At 30.1% G+C, this 19460-nt stretch overlaps 1 protein-coding gene and 1 pseudogene across 5 annotated transcripts; both read left to right on the top strand.

Annotated features, from left to right (window-relative positions):
- The first annotated feature begins 508 nt into the window (after positions 1–508).
- qtc (GRIP domain-containing protein quick-to-court) lies at positions 509–7851 on the top strand. Of its 5 annotated transcripts, none has more exons than XM_089222939.1 (10): positions 509–776; positions 1543–1642; positions 4042–4266; positions 4332–4525; positions 4594–4761; positions 5659–5857; positions 5925–6059; positions 6138–6218; positions 6419–6496; positions 7508–7851. In XM_089222939.1, the coding sequence occupies exons 1-10, from the start codon at positions 706–708 to the stop codon at positions 7721–7723; spliced, it is 1467 nt and encodes a 488-aa protein (XP_089079065.1). In that variant the 5' UTR covers positions 509–705; the 3' UTR covers positions 7724–7851. The 5 variants fall into 5 exon arrangements, with proteins under 5 accessions (XP_089079065.1, XP_089079067.1, XP_089079068.1 ...); XM_089222941.1 differs by having other exon boundaries at positions 512–776; positions 5925–6044; XM_089222942.1 differs by having other exon boundaries at positions 520–1318.
- Positions 7805–13761, top strand: LOC149057543 (uncharacterized; annotated as a pseudogene).
- Positions 13762–19460: the final 5699 nt, after the last annotated feature.

Raw genomic sequence — 19460 nt, 5'->3', positions numbered from 1 at the left:
AATTAGTTTTATGATATGCAAATTTCCAATTGTATACATACAATGATTTTTTCCTCGATTTTTTCTCAATCGTCTGTTGGTGTTAAAATGGATACCTTTTACCTACTGTCCTATTCAATATGGATTTTTACACGAACTTGGGAAGTATTATTAATACAATATAATATGTAGCCATTTAGGTAATGTTATTTTGGTAATACCTACTTAGTATTAATAATAATTGTCTATATAGAAGGTAGGTACTAGGTAGGTGCTTCTTACTTTCGTATATTGTATTTAACATTATGATGTTATCGACTCTATCGACTTTCGAGAGTTGAGACCATAATATATATTTAATATTTACATAATAGTTTAACCTTCGATAAGTCAGTAGCCAGTAGGTTACGATGATTTACAATTACTTTCAACGTAAAATTCATAATAAAAATGGTTTAATGTTTATTTGTATAATTATTTTGTTATTCAATTTTATTTATGCGCCGGACGTATGTCTGGCAATTTGTAATTTGTATTCTCGCCACTACGAGTGCTAGCAACAACGATAGAGGTAGAATAGCACAGAACAACACCGAGGCCGACGGACAGGACACAGGACCACTCGTTGGCAGTGTTGGCACTAATTTGCACAAGTCTCAAGTGTGCCACTGTCACAATTCTCAGTACCAGTCCGGCACTCGGCAGTCACTTTAGTAGTAATTCTGCATGACGAACCGACGAGGTTACCGGCTGTACCGTATCGGCGCATCAACAATAACAACAACAATATCTCCACAGTAAAGTTCACGACCGCTACAACTAATAATAATTACCGTCTTATCTAGTATTCTAGTTATCTAACTCGTCGTTGTCGCGTCACATATTGACATATTATCAAAGAACAATATTATGGATTAACGTTACAATAGCTGACGAATATTAATAATTTTATACTTGTGAATAGTGATTAATTAATAGCTCTTAAAAATTAATTGAATGAAGCCGGTTCTAAATTGATCATTGATATCATTCTCCAATATCGTGCGGTACCCCAATTTTCGATCAGCTTTGAATTATTTATATTATCGGGTTCTAGTATACATGATGGTTTTCAAATTTGAACACAACAATAGGTATTCGTGTTTTGTTAATCGGAATAAGATAGTGGCCTACTACTTAGACTTAACTAAAATTTAAATTAATGCAAAACACCGATGGCATTATTATTATTATGCATTTATGCCGATCAATACGGGCTAAAAGAATTCCAGATGAACCATTTTATACGCGTATTATAATTTCGTGATGACGACACCATTACCAGTCCCGTGACATTCATGTGAGTTTTTAAATATTCATAAACAAATTACCCATTTTTTTTCCTTTCTATATTGCCCGACGCTCGCTGTCATAACGTTGAGCGTTGCGCAAATTTCACAAGGTTGGTCCACGTCGTCCACCGAATAATATTATGACGTGTGAATTATATTTTTATCCCAACAGTTAGGCACTGATTTTATATTTATCATCATTATTGTAATTGTTGATGTTGTCTGATCTCAGGATGTCAAACAGTAATAATGCATCACCCAGCCGTATTCCAAAGCCGAATTGGTTGCGGCACTCAAATAAGACACCAAAGATCCAAAGACATCAAAGTCTAGTGAGTGAAAAAGTATTTTTCACATTTATATAAACTATAAGTACCTACAACCTACATATCTCAAAGAAAGATTTATAATACAATATACTTTATTTTTTTTTAATTCACCGATAGACGATAGTAGACAAATGTTTTTATTTTTTTTTGACAATATAATATACTTTGAGACTTCTGAGAATCAAGCATGATAAAAAATTATATTTACCAAATTTACATCAAAAGGAAGGCTTCTTCTTAAGTGAGCTTTTGCCTGACAATGAAGTACCTCTATGTTTTTACTTATCACAAATTTTTATTGTACCTTCCTAAATAATTGCAGATTGTATTTTTTTCAAAAAAATAAGATTTATATATATATAGGATAATACGTTGATTTTTAGTAGATTAGGTTATATTATAATAATACATTGTTTTCAATGATGATAAGTAAATTATTATTAATATGCATATATATCAACGGTTACCTACCTATATCAAAATAAATACAAAATTTAAATAAGATCCTAATTAAAAATAATATCAAAAGCTCATTAGTTTTCTATATATTATCTGATAAACATAAAGAACTATTATTATATATTGATGCCTAATGGCATTTTTTTTGTATATTTATTTTATTATTTTATAAATAAATTTTACCTATTTAATAATCATTAGATTAAAATCTCTATAATAAAAATTATACCTACTTTTGTACTTAGTTTCTAAAGATTTCTGATGATTACCAATTACCATCCATTAAATTTATAACTTTAAATTAAAATGAAAAAGATAATATAAAAAAAAACTAAATCAATACTGATGCAACTTATTAATCATAATGACATTAAATAAATACCATTATTATAAATCTTAAAACTAGTGTTAATGTGTTATATTTTTTAAATTGACTGACTTATAAACCTTAGAATTTATTTAATAATTAATTTATGATTATTATTTTTCAATTAAATATATTTTTTTTTTCATTTAGCATCATAACATTATACCTATTTATCATGTATACTATTAGATTATTAGGTAAACATCATATAATTGGCTTTTTAATGTCTGGATATAAAGGTACACTATTGATACTTTAACAAAAGTTCTAAAATAACATTATTGAAACTATAAAAAGAAGAAATAATATTTATGGTTAAAATCATAGCCTTAGACATACTATAATATATTAATATGTCTATCATAGGCGTAGAATGGAGGAGGAGGCTAAGGGGCTATGAGAACTGAAACATTTTTACTTAAAAATAGGCTTTAGACTCCCCCCCCATATAAATTCATTACAATACGCCTATGATGTCTATAGTAGTATTGAATCTTTGCCCAAAACGATTTGTTTTTAATATGAGCTACTTTTCTACCTTTGCATATTTGTAATTAGTATGTACAAAATATATTTTTACTTTTTTAAAATTCTTTGATCCTAATGTTCTTAATTAAATTAAATATATCTTTATCTGTTGTCAGACTTAAGTGCTAGACTAGTTAGGTTCTAATCAATACCTTTCAATTATTATAATAGATTATAGATTATAAAAAGTTGTTAAAACTAATGGATTACTGTAGTATAGGGTTTTAATATTTTTAAGCCATACAATATATTTATTAGGCTATTTATATAAAGTTCTATTTTTAAAATGTTCTGAAATATGCTTTTAGAAAATAATGTTCTGAATATTGGAATGTTACCAATTGTAGGACCATAATGAAATTCTATGATAGTCAATACTCGAGAAATTTGTTTTGAAAGCAAGAACCCCTGAAAATATCCTCGGAATAAACCGCAGATAAAAAAACCAAAATTTTTATATAATCCTCCAATTTTAACTATAAATCTTGACAGATTAAGAGATTAACTTATCATACTTATATGATTTGTAATTTTCTCAATAAAAAATATATATCATTTATTTATTTTTTACATGATCATAGTATAAAATCTATTGTTATATTTTGTAATAAATAGGAAAAAAAAAATGTATAATTGTATTATATTTAAATGTAGGCATAATAAATTTATATAACTTATAATATATAATAAAATAATATATTGATAATTTTATCAAATACTTTACATATTTTGTAATTGTTTATTATAAATGAAAAAAATTTGTCCCATATTAGGAATACTATTTAGTATTTAGTAAATATTCACTTTTCTTATATTATGTTAAAAGGATGCCATACCCGCATGTATTGTTTGACTTGTAAGATAAAGACAACACATGTGGGTATGGTGTCTTCTTAATGATAATAACAATAATAATAAAGCTGGAACAAATTTATATTTTTATTTAGTATTTATATATGCACTATATTTTATAAATATTTGAATCTATATTAATCTATTCAACTTGATTGGTTTGTGTTATAATCAATGTTATTAATATTGTTTTTAGCAAACTTTAAATACATATGAAAAAGATGACGATTGTGCATCAGAAAAAAGTTTTGGCAGTACAACCAGCAGTCAATGTGATAATGGCCATTCTATGTTTGCTCTTAATGGCACCACATATTCCAGCCGCAAAAAAGCTTATTTACACTATTGTCCCTCAAATATAGGCAGTGAAGAGTATCTTACACCTACTCAGAGATCAAGTCGAACTATCAGGAATCTTAGAGTAAAACAAAATCATTTTAACTAAATAATATTCAATAATATGATGATAATTATTGAATAATTTAGAGATTGCTAAATGATGCTCACAGTGAACTTAATGATAAAGATACAGAAATTGATCGACTCAAGAAAGAAAATATTGAACTTAAAATAAAATGTGGATACGAAACTACCAATGATTCAATTGCTGAAGGTGATGAAGATGAGGACACTACTAGATTCATACCAAGCAAAGAACAAATCCCTGAAATTGATTCAACGTAATTATTCTTTTGAATACAAAATGGTATATAAGCTTTTTAATTGGTTTTTCTATTTAAAATTTTAGTAAGCTTTCAAGGAGTTTTTTAAATTTGTCACCGTCACCAGCAGATTCAGGACATGGCGATGAATATGATGAAGCTAAAAAATTACGCCATGCTTATGATGAATTACGCGAGAAACATAATGATAAGATTGAAGAACTATTGAAACGCTTAGGAGAACTGAATGAAAAGTAAAAAATTTGTTTATTCTGACTTATTTTGGTTTGTCAAATTTAAAAAGAAAATGGCTAATGTAGGAGACAATACTGAGTGATTTTTTAAGCATAGTACCCTATTTTTATATTTAAATTATGCACCTATCAAATTTTAATTTTTGATATTATTTTTATATGTTCGATGACCATATTTTCAAATACTTCAGATTTTTTACTACTTAAAGATGATCCTGTGACAATGAAATTTTCTATTTTCAAATAAAAACCTCTCTTTTCACTTATAGTTATTCAGAAAATATTTTTTTGAGAATTTTAATGCATCTAAAATAACTTGAACTAGTAGTTTTTGAGTTGTAATTTGGTGATGGATTAAGATAATTTGAAAATGCATGCAATTACTATTGATCTATCAAAAATAATAATTAATAAAAAATGTTCCAAGTATAATAAATACTTCATCTAATATTACATTTATGTTATATTTTTGTCATATCATTTTAAAGGATTATTATCCTAAGTAAAATCATTTTATTAACTCATGCACTACTCATCAGAGTTTTAATTTAGGTATATCCAATTTTCATCTGCTATTTAATAATTTGTAGTATAAAAATAAATTTCATTTAAAAGACAGAAATTTGTAGTATAAAAGATATTAAAAATTTGAAAAAATGTGCAATTGAAACAAAAAATGGGTAACAGGATACTTAAAAAAATCACCTTATATATATCATATTATAAACACAAAAGTTAAAACAACAAAATTAACTAACCGACTTAATTCTACTTATAAATCTAAGATATTATTTTCTATTTTTATTATATACAATTAATAAAGCAATGATACAAAAGTAATATGTATTGCATTTGAAACCATATCAATTTTGTAATGTGATATGTATGTTCTTGCAGGTATTACGGATTAAAACCATTACTTGACGAAGCACATATCAGAATCAAAGAACTTGAAATGGAAAATGATTTTTTTAAAAGGTCTAGAACTGTACAAGATAATACTAAAACTACCATTGATCAAACTTCTATTGATCATATAAAGAAGACTTTTTGTGATGTTCTTACTCAAACTCAATCCATATTACATTTAGATAAGGTTTATTTTTCAAAAAATAAAATAATACTGTTTATTTATATTTTTTTACGTTTATATGGATGTTTAGAAGACTGAAACTGATCAAACACACCATAATTTGTATGGTGCTGTTACAGAAAATATTCAAAACTTACACAAAACCAATTCAGACAAAAATCCTATAATCCTGACTCAAACTCAACAAAATGTATGTCTAGAAAAGGTTTGCCATTAGCCATTACTTATTGATTTTCTTTGAGTTTTATGTTATTTGTATTGATATGATGATATACTTAATTAGGATACTTTGAATGATGGTCAGGAGGTCGAAGACTGTGTTAATGAGCTGAGTAATGTAAAGTTACAACTAAAAAAGATGAAAGTAAGATAATATATTGTTTGTGTAATTTTACTTTACTATAGGTATTAAATTCTATTAAATATTCTAATTCTAATCTTCTTCCTGTGTTTGTGATCACTAACATGTAGTAATTTAATTTTACAAATTATTACTGAACACACGTTTGTCTTGAGTAAATTTTTATTTGTTTAGAATCTTTTTAGAATATGTTTAAAATTTAGGGACGTAGCCAAAGTGTTGGTGGCGCTTTGTTATCCGGATCTGAGGCCATTGCCCTTTGGATGATCGGCACAAAAAAGGTTCGTCTCTCAGATCCCCTCTTATGTGCAGTTAATTTATTGGCATTTTAATTTTGATACGCATGGGAGTTTAAGCGAGTTGTACATTGATCTATTCTGGATTGGATTTTTACAATAAATTATTTTTGTTTTTATTACTATCGTCTATTGTTAATTAATATTTTTATTTGGCGAGTAGTTGATGACGATTTAGGACAACAATAGGTTAGGTCAATGATATACCTACATTATTTTATAGTTATTTTAAATGAATACAATAATATTATATAATACAAAACAAATACAAGTCTTCTATTTTTTGATTTTTGTTATTAAAAATACATATTAATCTTTTGATCATGAGTTATTTAACTACAATAGAACCGACATAAAAAAAGTTATCATCAAAGTTTTACCACTTAGATTTTAAGTTTTCTTATTATACATGGTATTAGTTTTTTATATGAAATCAAAAAATTTAATTGTTAGCTGAAGTGTGAAAACTATATTATGGAACACACTAATATGTATTACAAAATAAAGCTTTTTTCAATTCTTTTTCTATATAGCACAATTCTTCGCTTTTTTTCTTCTTTTGTAATACCACCAAAGCAATGGACAATTTATTTTAAAAGTTTTGGCAACAACAAGTAATTTGGCAGGATATATTTTTGATTGTTATCTGTAGATTTCTTTGTATAAAATATTTACTGATCAAATGTAATATTTGTATATTAATTTATAATTGATGTTTGATAGCTTTATTTACTCAGGTGAAATATATTTTACGCACTATTTCTGTTATTCTCTTGTCCCATTAGTAAGTGAACAGAATGTATGGTTTTTTTGTGTATGTTTTTTGTTTTGTTTTTATGTAGATAAACACAATACTGTAGATAAGTATGTACATAACTATTACTGCACTGATTTATCCTGGTCATGGCTAACTGGAGATAATTAATAGCTTTGCTAAAGTATCTTCTTATTAACTTCGTCTGTTAAAAAAAATCATTTTGATATTGTGTTTTACAGGCAATGTATGAAACTATTCTACAACAACAATTGGAACAACAACGTCAACGTCCAATACATGATGCTGAAATGACATTACAATTCTTAAAATCAGCATTTTACTATTATCTTACCGACCCCTCTAATACCACGGGACATTTAAATGCTATATTAAGCATACTTCGGTATTCAGATGCTGAAAAAAAAATCATTGAGAGTAATCAAGCGTGGAAATAACATTGTTTGAAAAAAAAATTGAATTATTTGAAATAAGTTATTGTCCAATTTGAATCTGACTGGAAAAATATTTTTCCCTGTATGAATTATGACAAGAAATTCGTTAGTCCAAACCGATGTAAAATTATCTACATATTATCCCTGTGATAGTGAACGATTTAAATAATATGGTGCAAACATCCTGGTGCTTTTTTTTGACACCAGTCTGAGCGAACGAATTTCTAGTGAATGTTTAATTTTAAAATAAGTTTCCTAAATAGTTTGTATTTCTTGGTTTTCTGTTATATTATTATTTTATTTTATTAATAATTTTTAAAATTATTGTAGTATCAGTATTATGGTTATTGATAGGGATTTTGTTGAGATTTATTAGAATATTATTTTGTTGTTTTAAAAGAATGTTTGATGTTTACTACTTTTTGGTTTAGCATTAATTATTTTCCTTGTAGTATTAAGTATACACTGTATTTATTAAAATTTTCAATCAATTCAGATCATTTACTGTAACATATTGATCATAATATTATTATTTTCTATTTTTATTGTAATACGATTTGATTACACAGTATTTAGCACATTTTGTGCAATAAATATTTTGACGACATGTTGTAAATATATGAGGTATCATTTTTGTGATTATTTTAATGCACTGAAAAAATTATTCTGGTGATTAAAAGTTTGATTAATAAATCAATTATCAAAAACATAATTGGAGTATTTTTTTTTAGGAAATAGTGACAATACTCAACCTTACCTGAGTACTTTATATGTACCTATATTGTATTAAAAAATTAATGGATAACATTATGACTTACTATTTTAGAAGACAAGGTCAGAGAATTTGAAATTGATAAACTTACATTCTGATGTATTTTAACCATGATCATTGCCATTCATTGGTACAACTAGAGTTAAAATTCTGGAGTTGGGGGCTACAGCCCACCCAATAAATCTATTATTTCAAAATAATGCATAGAAGATTTAAAAGTAAAACAATATGGACATTTTTTGGGGGGGGGGGACTAAGATGGTAATATATCATTTTTAACCATATCGTAATTAAACTGTCAATTATCCAGTAGTAAGTTATTAAGTTTTAAAACACCGTCGGGCGTCTGTCATTTTGTGTACATGAATACATGACGTTGTGTACTTTGTAAGAATCTTATAAAATTATAAGTGTTTCGTGTTTCTAAAAAGTTCAAAAACCACTGTTCTATCAACACCTAATCATAAACTTAATTTTTATCCTTAACGTTTACATATTACTCTCAAACTTTTTCAAGTTAATCCTTAGGTAATATATAATACCTATATGTATATATTTTTTTCTATTAATTATCCCGCGGCAACTTTGGCCATTGGGAAGGGGGTGGAACTGTAGGTGGGCATGGACCAGTTGCGCCTAAAACAATGTTTGTATTTAAGCGCCGCTTAAATTTTAGGTCAGTACACCAATTGCGCTACTTATATTTTAGGTACCTTAATTTTACATGGACATATTATGTAAGTAAGTTACTACACGGCGGAAAAAGTTAAATATGTATATTATACACAATTAAATATAGCTAACTAATATACATTCAAATATACTTAATTTAAAGCAAAACGTATACGAAATTACAGGAAAATACGACAAGCTACAAGCTGATAATAGTACCTATCCCGACTCGACGTAGGGCGAAATATAAAATATTTTATTTATTATTATTATCGAACATATTATAAAGTATGAATTTGAGAGATAGAATACTAGTATAACAAGTTTTCATTATCATTACTTAATGATCGTTATCCACCTATTATTTATCTGCCTAATTTGTACGTTCCACACACTGTCTAAAGCAGACATATTATATTTTTATGTATATTAATTATTTATTATTGACGTGCATGATTATATTATTATTATTATTATATTATCTATGTGTATGATTTGGTATAGATTTATATTGTACAACTATTATTATTACGTTCATTGTATAATTTTTTTGTATTGACTGAAAAAATTATATAATACAAATTTTTATAAAAGTATTTTTATATACTAGGTGTAATGCAGAATAATATTATAATCCCTGAAAACAACTGAGCGCAATTGGTCTATCGGCCCAAAAAAGACAGAGCGCAATTAGTATATCGACCCAAAAAAGACTGAGCGCAATTGGTATATTAAAAGATCATTTTAAGCGCAATTGGTAAACTCCCCTGTAGGTTTATGGAACGGTAGGTATGTTACACGTGGATTAGTTTTGGCAGAATTTTTATTGGGGCACCCGTAGGTTTCTGTCATGCCCCGGAGTGGGGGGTGGCGGCACTTGTTCTCCGGGCAAGTCACGGTGTCCGGAGAACAAGTGCCGCCTGATGGTCGAGGATCGAACCCGGTCCGGCTGAGCCACAGCCGACGCGTTATATAATATATTATATACATCATAATAAGAACCTCGTACAGTGACCAGTGACGAAGCCAATATATTATGAAATTGGGGGGGGGGGCTTGAAAATTAATTATAATTTTAACGAGAATTATATAGTAACTAATATAAGTATAATTGAAACATTTTCAGAAATATTTGTACAACTCTAATTTCTAAACTTTTCAAGTGGAAAAAATGCTCTGATCATAAACTTCAATGGAGGATTTTGGAAGCAAGTTGGATCTGGATAGTATTTTTGGGAATTTTAAATTTATCAATACTCAATAATTTTTAAAATAATTGGGAAAAACGAAAATAAATAAATGGAACATTTTTAAAATTGGTCGGTAACATTGGTTAGATTGTCTTTGATTGGATCGTATAACTTTTATTAATTTTAGATTTTTTTCCAAAAATATATAATACTTTAATAACTGTTCTTATTTTTATCGCATTTTCATGTATTTATTACATTCATGTTGCATGCAAATTCAATATTAGAAGCAGATTCGATTGTCGGACTCAAATACATGCGTGAAATGTACGAACAAATCTTTGTCCAGCTAGTCCATCAAAGGGCAGGTGTGCATAAACACAAAACTACTGCAAACACCAAATGGAAATCTAACAGTTCACAACGAAATGCACTGTTCACGGTGGTCAACAAATCGTCCGTAGTCGGTGCGTCTTTTAAATATACACGGTCGGTATATCAAACGACGTGAAGGGTGCAGTCACGTGCTGTATCGAGTCCTGCGACTTCCGGGGATCGGTGGTCGACGACTCAATCACATGTGCGGCGATATGTACAACGTACTCCACGGTTGTACTTTGCGGACGGCACGGGAGCTCTGATTTCCTACATCTACATCATGTTTGGCGACAAAAAACTGCAGTTTGACAATACGCTGGCGGCTGGCCACTATTACACCATTTACGACGGTGACTGCGTGGCGTATGCGGCCACTATACTGCGGACGACTGCGCGACGTGCCTGTGGAACAACGGAGGCTACAAGCATATCACTTGAAATGATGTCCGACAAGCAACCCGTGTACATGGTCATATCGAATCTACGATAAGCGGAGCGCGGACGGTGACAAGAAATTTCTGTTCGCCGATGACGAGTGACAACAACGGTGCGCCGAGATCAGCATCCTGTCGGTGATGCGGCCGCTGTACGCGCCGCGGACAGGCAGCGGAACAACTACAATAACGGAACCACCGGATGTTGTAGTCTGAGAACAGAACTGATGTAACGGCGGCCGTGGCCGGACGACGCAGCGAAGACCCGGTGACGTACGATGGCCGAACGGTAACTGCTTCTTCTCTTCTCCGGTCGAAGTTTTAAACGCGTTTTCGTCGTCGTCGGCACGGTTAAGTTCACGTTTAGATCTTCAGAGACGATCGGTTTCGTCGATCCCGAGACAAAGAGCGTGCCTCCGATCTGCGGGTCAATTTCCAACGGCATCACGTCGACGGTGCGCGGTTGAATACTGGATAAGTATCGGTAATAACGCCGTACACGGTACACGTATCTGTCGTAGCGAGGATTACCATTAGTACTCTTTTAAGAGTAAATGTTCTCTTGTGAGCTCTTAAAATGTTTGTACTCTCACTTTTTTATATTGACATGGCAACAACGTACTCTTTTTTCCTATGTATTTCTATTTAATTCCAAAAGCATTAAGAAATTTTTGTACTTTTATCGATGTTGAGTACAAAAAACTTTTATTTCATTCAAAAACAAGATGGCTACCATTATTCCTGACTATTAATAGATGCACTTAAGTCATATTTTTTATTACAAAATCAAATACCATTTGCAATTGAATCGTTTTTTGAAAATCCTTTAAATGAAAGTTATTTATGGTTTATTATAATGGAAAAAGAAAATAATTCGATTTGGGAGATATCGTCAATATTGTTGTCAGTAGAAAATGCTTTACACGAACGAAAACAAACGAATTTTTATCTTTAAAAGTAAAAGAAATATTTAAAAATAATTATAACCAATCAGATGCATCAAATTTAAAAAAATAAATGTTAAATGTTTATGATCATGATTTGTGTTTCATCATTATATTATCAGATAAAAAGTGGGTGAAATATTTAAAATAAGCTGCTCGATACATTTTCAGAACTGTTAAAAATATGCACGTTCTACTTCGCCATAACTGCTCAAAATGACAATGTCGAAAGAATATTTAGTCTTATGGAAGCATAATTGACTGAAGATAGAAATAGACTTCTATCCGATTCTGTAAAGCATTTGTTGGTGACACAATCACACAATACGATTTTAAGCATTTCGACTGTACTCAGTTTTATGATTATTGTACTAAGGACAAAAGTTTGTTGTCAAAAATTCGAAGCAGTAATAAATATTAAATACTTAAACATATATCTCAATCAAATACCTATGTAATTCAAATTATAAATAAAAATTAATTATTTACCAAATGTATGATAATATTATGTATTTCAGTATTAAGTATTTCATACATAATTTAGTATATAAAATGTCTTGTTAATTAAATAAATATTAACTAAGAAAATAGATTTTTTATATTACCTTTATGGCTTTATATTATATTATGCACTCTTTTCTTAAAGACACAATGTAATGGTAACCGTAGTCCGTAGCCGTCAGTGAAACAGAAGTCGACGAAACTGTGCTCATGATGACAAGTGACATTGTGTCACGTAACAGACACACAATCGTCCGCCAGGCCGCCGCGGCCGTCCGTCATAACAACAATAACGCATCGTCGGCCCGAGTGAAAGTTCAATTCGACGGTGGTCCCATCAAGTACGTCCAGAGTCCCGCATCGTGGTCTCCGTGTACGATCGGCGAGACGGCGTTGGACGCGGGACAGACGTTCGGCGGCACCGTTTCGGGTGGCTGCCACCTCGGTGCCAAGCCGTGGCGTCCGTTTTTCCTGCAGTTTGGCAGACGCACAGCTGTACGTGCACGACAGTGACGAAGCCAAATACCAGCACACCACCCGGCAACTGGTTAGGTTAGGTTAGGTTAGGAATGACACGTATATGGTGTGCCGGACACCGGACATGTGCCGACGCGCGTCGTCTGCCGTCGACGTCGCCACAAGAAGTGCAGTGTATCCGAATTTCGGTGTCCGGTTGTGGCGATGGTCGTGAATTCGAATTGTCGGTGATGTTGCAGCAGCAACGGTTGTCTGCAACCATCGTCCGCAGTCCGTTTTCCGTCTATGCCAAATCCCATTTACGTTGATTTTGCAATCCGCAACTGTACCGTCATCATTATAGCAGCGGTCATTCGTCTCCGTTGGGTCAGGGCTACGCGGCCGGCGACGTGGCCGCCCGGTTCCGAAATTCGACGGGTGGTTGTTGCCACGTCACGTCCTCGCAACAGTACGAGATCGTATGCGGGCCACCTCTGCGACCACAGCCACCGTTCTTGACCAGGTTCAACGTGCCATCATAGTGACCGTGGGTGATGGTGACGGCGGATACGAGTGTGATGTACAGAAAAGTCTGTCGGCGACCGTGTTGGTCGGTTGCTACTATAATTCACCAACTCCACTTTTTCCAGTTGTAGTGGTGTCGCTATCGTTTCGGCGACGATGTTTCTATTAAAATTTGTATTTGCGTGCCAAATTGATTAAGATCACAAATAATTTTATGAACTACTTGGATAAAATACCTCATTATAAATTTTCAAACTTATAAGCTCTACAAATTTGATATTTTTTACATTTTTAACTGCAAATTAATTTTAAAAAGTTCCTATTCACCCCGTTTTATACGGCACCTATACAAAGTGTGCAACTAAATTTTACGAGTGATTGACCATTGGCCTACTGAATCATCTGCCACTGATTGAAATATATTATATATATATAGCATCTGCCATCTCCTAATTATGCAATTGACAATCTCAAAGTATATATAGGATACACTCGTTTAATTGATTTTGAAATATTTAAACACGTAATGGTTGATCTTTGCTTTTTTACTATATAGATATCAAATCCGTACTCGTGCAGACAAAACATATAGTATTATAAAATACAAATAAATAGTGCAGTACATTTCACACAATTATACAAACATAAAAAACATGAATATCCATATGTAAATATTATAATAATCACGTGTTGTCGTGTCAAGAGTGTAGGTATACCTATTGGTATGTGCACTAGTTTTTTTTTTCGTTTCCCCATACATAATTTTTCTGATATTGTCTACAACAGCGGTTCCTAAACTTTTAGGATCACGGAACCCTTAGGAAATAATTTGTGTTTTGCGGAACCCTAATGTCTTTAATTCCAACTCAATCCCATTTTTCCTAAAAAAAAACCAGTACTAAAAAATGTTTTAATGATATTGTTAATGATTATTGTTTATTACAATTAGTTAAAAAACAATTTTCAATAAACATTTTATTTATTTAAATAATGAACATTTATTATTTAATTATTACAAATATAGAGTGTTATATAATTTTATTCTGTTCAATTTCAAGTACATACGACAAATATTTTATAACGATATTATTGTATAATAACTATTATATAGTAGGTAAATTATTATTTAGGTGAACTTTTTTTAGATAATATAAATTAATATTTTTTATATAAATAGGTAATCCAAATATAATTTAAAATAATTTTCTCAGTATCACATACATCTGACGGAACCCTTGAAATAGTCCAGAGGAACCCTAAAGTTCCGCGGAACACACTTAGGGAAACGCTGGTCTACAACTTACCTACAGCTACGATTATAAAGAAAGAAAAACTAAATGAAAAAAATTCGTCACGAGTAAAAATTTAAACAATTTTTTTATCTATATAGTGCCTATTATTACGTACCTATCTCAATTGTATGTTTCATACCTAAACAACGTTTATAGAAAATCCATTGTACCTACTACATCAGAACCTCTAGAATAATATTTAAATAAGATTTGTGATATTTATTTTAATTTTAAATAAAAACCATAATATATATATATATATACCTATATATATAACAACTTCAGTTTAAGTACTTAGATGCCGGCTTTACATTTATTCATGTAAATATCTTAAGATTTAAACCCCAAACTGAGGACCTACCACCCATTCCAATAGGTAATAATTATATAGGTAAATGTTGAGATTTTGGTTAGTGGTATCATAGCAATATGAAGAGTATTCATGTATTATTATAGTGGACTAAAATGCGGATTGCACAGTTGTAATACGCCTCGTATATTACATAGGTACATCGATCTTAAATAAAATCAAATGTTTAAACGATATTATTTTCCTATCTATTATTATTCAAACGAATCTATCATGATTTAAAGAGTATTATATACCTATATAATGTGAATATATAATATTATATATATATATATATATATATATATACACAATAAAAAATAAAATATTGTTATGTTACATTTTTTTCCATCAAGACGCCATAACGAAGGTCAAAATGTTTTCTTTATTTATAATTTTAAAAATACAATTGCGTTGTATGTGACAATGGATAGGTGATATGGATAATAAATATTATTATATAATAATAACTTTAAAATAACCTCTAAGGCTCTACTGCAGATGTCAGTGATCGCTATTACACGATACAAGATACTATTATAGAAGTCGACTTAATACATATTAGTCAGAGTTTCTCAATTTTAGGTTCTAAGCGTAACCTTAATGTAATGATTTGACAATTATTGTTTGAAGGACTTGGGTTAGGATGTTTTTGCATTAAAATTTTGAATAAATATTACGCGCCACGTGTTCACTTATACACAATAAAAATAGCTGAATATGCACGGAAAATTTGAAAATATGCATTAAAAATGAATAAACTGTGTTTTACTTGTATGCTATATATAAATAAATACAGGTAAAACACAATTTGTATGCATAAATAAACATAATAATATTTAAAAAAAACAAATGTTCTTTAATTACTTTTTTTTTTTTTAATTTGCCTTTTATTAAAAAATAATTATAGCAAATTTCTTTTATTACAATAATTAATAATGTACAGTATTTTGTAAAAGCTTAATGAAGACAGTATGTAATTGGGTTGAACATCGATTTAGTTTATTTTAAATGTCCAATACCTATAATAGATCTGCAGTAATTTGGTGCTATTTAGATTTAGTTTTATTACGATGCAGCTATAGTTGAATGAACATTTTCTTTAACTATTTAAGTACCTACGAGTTACGACCCACCTAATTATATATTTTTAGTTTTTACTTGGATAAAATACGAGTAATATAGCATAATATTACATGATATATTTAATAGTGGGCAGAGATTACTGAGACGAGGTAATAGTAATACTAGATAATAGATTGCAACCATTATATAACGACCTTACTTTTTCGTATGTTAGGCACCATCGTTTAATTTATTTTTATTTTTAACATATAACTAATTTCCTGTAAGTTTTATACTTTTTACATTCATTTTTTTGGAATTTATTATTTACTAGGTAGCATTTTTTTAAATGTTTTTTCAAACTTATAATACGCGTCATACGCTCATACGTATAATTCATTTATACTTATCATAGTTATTACAGGCTGTAATTTACAGCTAATAGTGACATTGTGTTATATGTATAGCACTTATTACCTATAAATATGAGTGACATTACGACTATATATGACGTACCATTATATTATGTCCATATACATTATATTATATGATACATCTATTGAACCACTTATGATTTGTCGTATTATTATTATTATTGTTATTATTGAAAAAGTAAAGTTGTTTTTACCCCAATTGGAATGTCCCTATTGCATTACACAGTACACACAGTTTATTTTGTGTACAGTCGTCCAGGTAATATATTTATACAAGTAGCGATACATAATATTATTATTTTATCTGACCAATCAGGCACGTGTTGAAGGTACGTCGATTAGCTTAGACGATTTTCCTTTGGTTCGAGTAGACGACCTATAATCACGATGACGAGTTTTGGGTCAAGGCCGTCTCGACAGGCATGTGCCACCGCGGTGGCTGCAAATTCTCGAGAGGGAAAATGACCAAACCGATTATGGAAACCAGTGCACCTTTCACGACAAAAAAAGAAAACTATCACGATAGTTACATTTCGATGGAATGCCGCAATACGCACGAACATGATCAAAATTATGTGGACGCGTGTTGACGATGTCCGCGAGGGGCTCTATTATATTCTGTTAAAACGCAGCTGGTACCGAAAAATCAGCACTTACACTGCCTTCGAGTAGGCTGAACGACAACATATCATTCTCTAGTTGTATGCTTGTGCATCATTACCGATCAGTGGTATTTTGATGGTAACAGTGACATCGACATGTTTTGGTACAGGCCATTTAACAGACGTAACCAAGCGTGGGCTACATGAGAAGTGGATGTCTCTAGTGCATGCCGTTTTAAATTTTTACCTTTTACATAGCCCGAGTGCGTGTGCGGTAATCTTATCGACAAATAATTAGGTACGTATTGAATTGCCGAATGCGTTCTACGAACCGCAGTCAAAAATTTTAAGATACATAACACAGATGAATGATGATGATAGTTGAGAATATAATAATTATAAATACCTAAATAGTTTTTATGACAAAGCAATGGTGAAGAAACCACGTTTTATTTTAACTTTTAATATTATTAGTGGACATTCTAATAACAAACGTAAAATATAGCAAAAATTATTTTGCGTGGGAAAGAACTGAGAAGGTTACAGAGATAACTAAGAAACGAAATTTCCATCGCATAAAAAAGAGAATTTTGACTGTGAAATATCGTTTTCGATATCGGAACTACAAAAAATATGAATATGACTAATATAGTAATATGAATTTGATAAGCTTAATGAAGGGATAATAATAATTTCATAGTAGCTGCAGATATGCCTTACCATCACACAGTTTTAAACCGATTGTTGTGAAAGCTAAAAATATAAGTATGAACCATGAAGATTCAAATTATAGATACGTTCGTGTACAATGTCTATCTATTTTCGGTTCATAATTTTTAAAATTTGAAACGTTATAAATTATCTCTAATTTAACTATTTTAATATTTTTCAATATTAATCATAACTATAAACAGGCGGAAATGGGGGGCTTGAGGAGGCTTAGCCCCATCAAAACATAAAAATAGAAGAATTAGCTCTCTCAAAATAATATAAGTAAGATATTAACTTTCAATTAAAATGTTGTTGGAATGCAAATTAAAAAAAAAATTAGAAAAAATATCGGGTGTGTTAGTATTTCTGATTCTATTACAAGAGTCCATAGCCGATACACCGAAAACTTTACGTAAATTCATGAAATTCTGAATCACAATATAATATCACCAACAAACATACATATTATTGGGTATGCACAATATTGATTCCGAGTTTTCGTCTGAAATGGAAACATTCAAACATTCAAACCTATGAAAGTTCAACCCAACATGTATTGGGCGTTATTATTATGAGTATTAATAGTATTATACATTGTTTGTACAAAATTCAAAATACCAATTCCCAATATGCCATAACACCAATCGTAACGACGTCGACGTGATAAAATGATAAAAGATTAAAATTTCTTTTAAAATAATTGTTGTTTTTAACTTGTTGACATTTAAATCATTTGATATTTTGAACCTGTATTTCAATGGTTACCCGTGTATATAATATATATACTTATGTAGGTGTAACATTGACAAATTTTCAATATAAAGATTACGTGATTTTAGCATGTATATAAGTAAAATTTGTATTCTCTAGTCTTAACAAATAATCAATTAAATGAAAAGCACGAACGTAATTTTTGGTGAAACCGACTACAGGCGTCTTCCTAATTATTTTTATATGTTATTGAATGCATATTATGAGGTGTTATATTATGCATATATATTAATATAATTAATTATTGAAAATTATTGATGTAAGTACCTATTTAATATTTTAGATTTATTCAATAATTAATGCATCTACGATATGACTTACTGTAGACTGTAGTAATAACTAATAATAATAAGCAAGGTTACAGTGTAGTTAACGGCAAATGAGGGTTCATGACCCCCAAATATATAATCTCACATACCAGTTATATTGGATCTGTGTGCGTATATGTTTATGTGTAATCTTCGTGGAGAATAAATTGGTAAATGCTAAAAAAAACATAAATATACCTTGTGATGTTGATAATAATACATATACGACGTGGTACAAAGCAATCGGTATGAGTTGTTGTTGAGATTAAAAACTATTAAGTACTAAAACGGTTTTCAAAATTATGACGAAATAAGAATATTATTATTTTATAAGTG

This window comes from Diuraphis noxia, unplaced genomic scaffold (genome assembly GCF_037042655.1).
Source record: "Diuraphis noxia isolate RWA-SAM2 unplaced genomic scaffold, SU_Dnox_SAM2 contig0003, whole genome shotgun sequence".
In the NCBI taxonomy this organism is placed as follows: domain Eukaryota; kingdom Metazoa; phylum Arthropoda; class Insecta; order Hemiptera; family Aphididae; genus Diuraphis; species Diuraphis noxia.
Note: the sequence above shows the minus strand (reverse complement) of the source record. Positions and strands in the feature narration are given on the sequence as shown.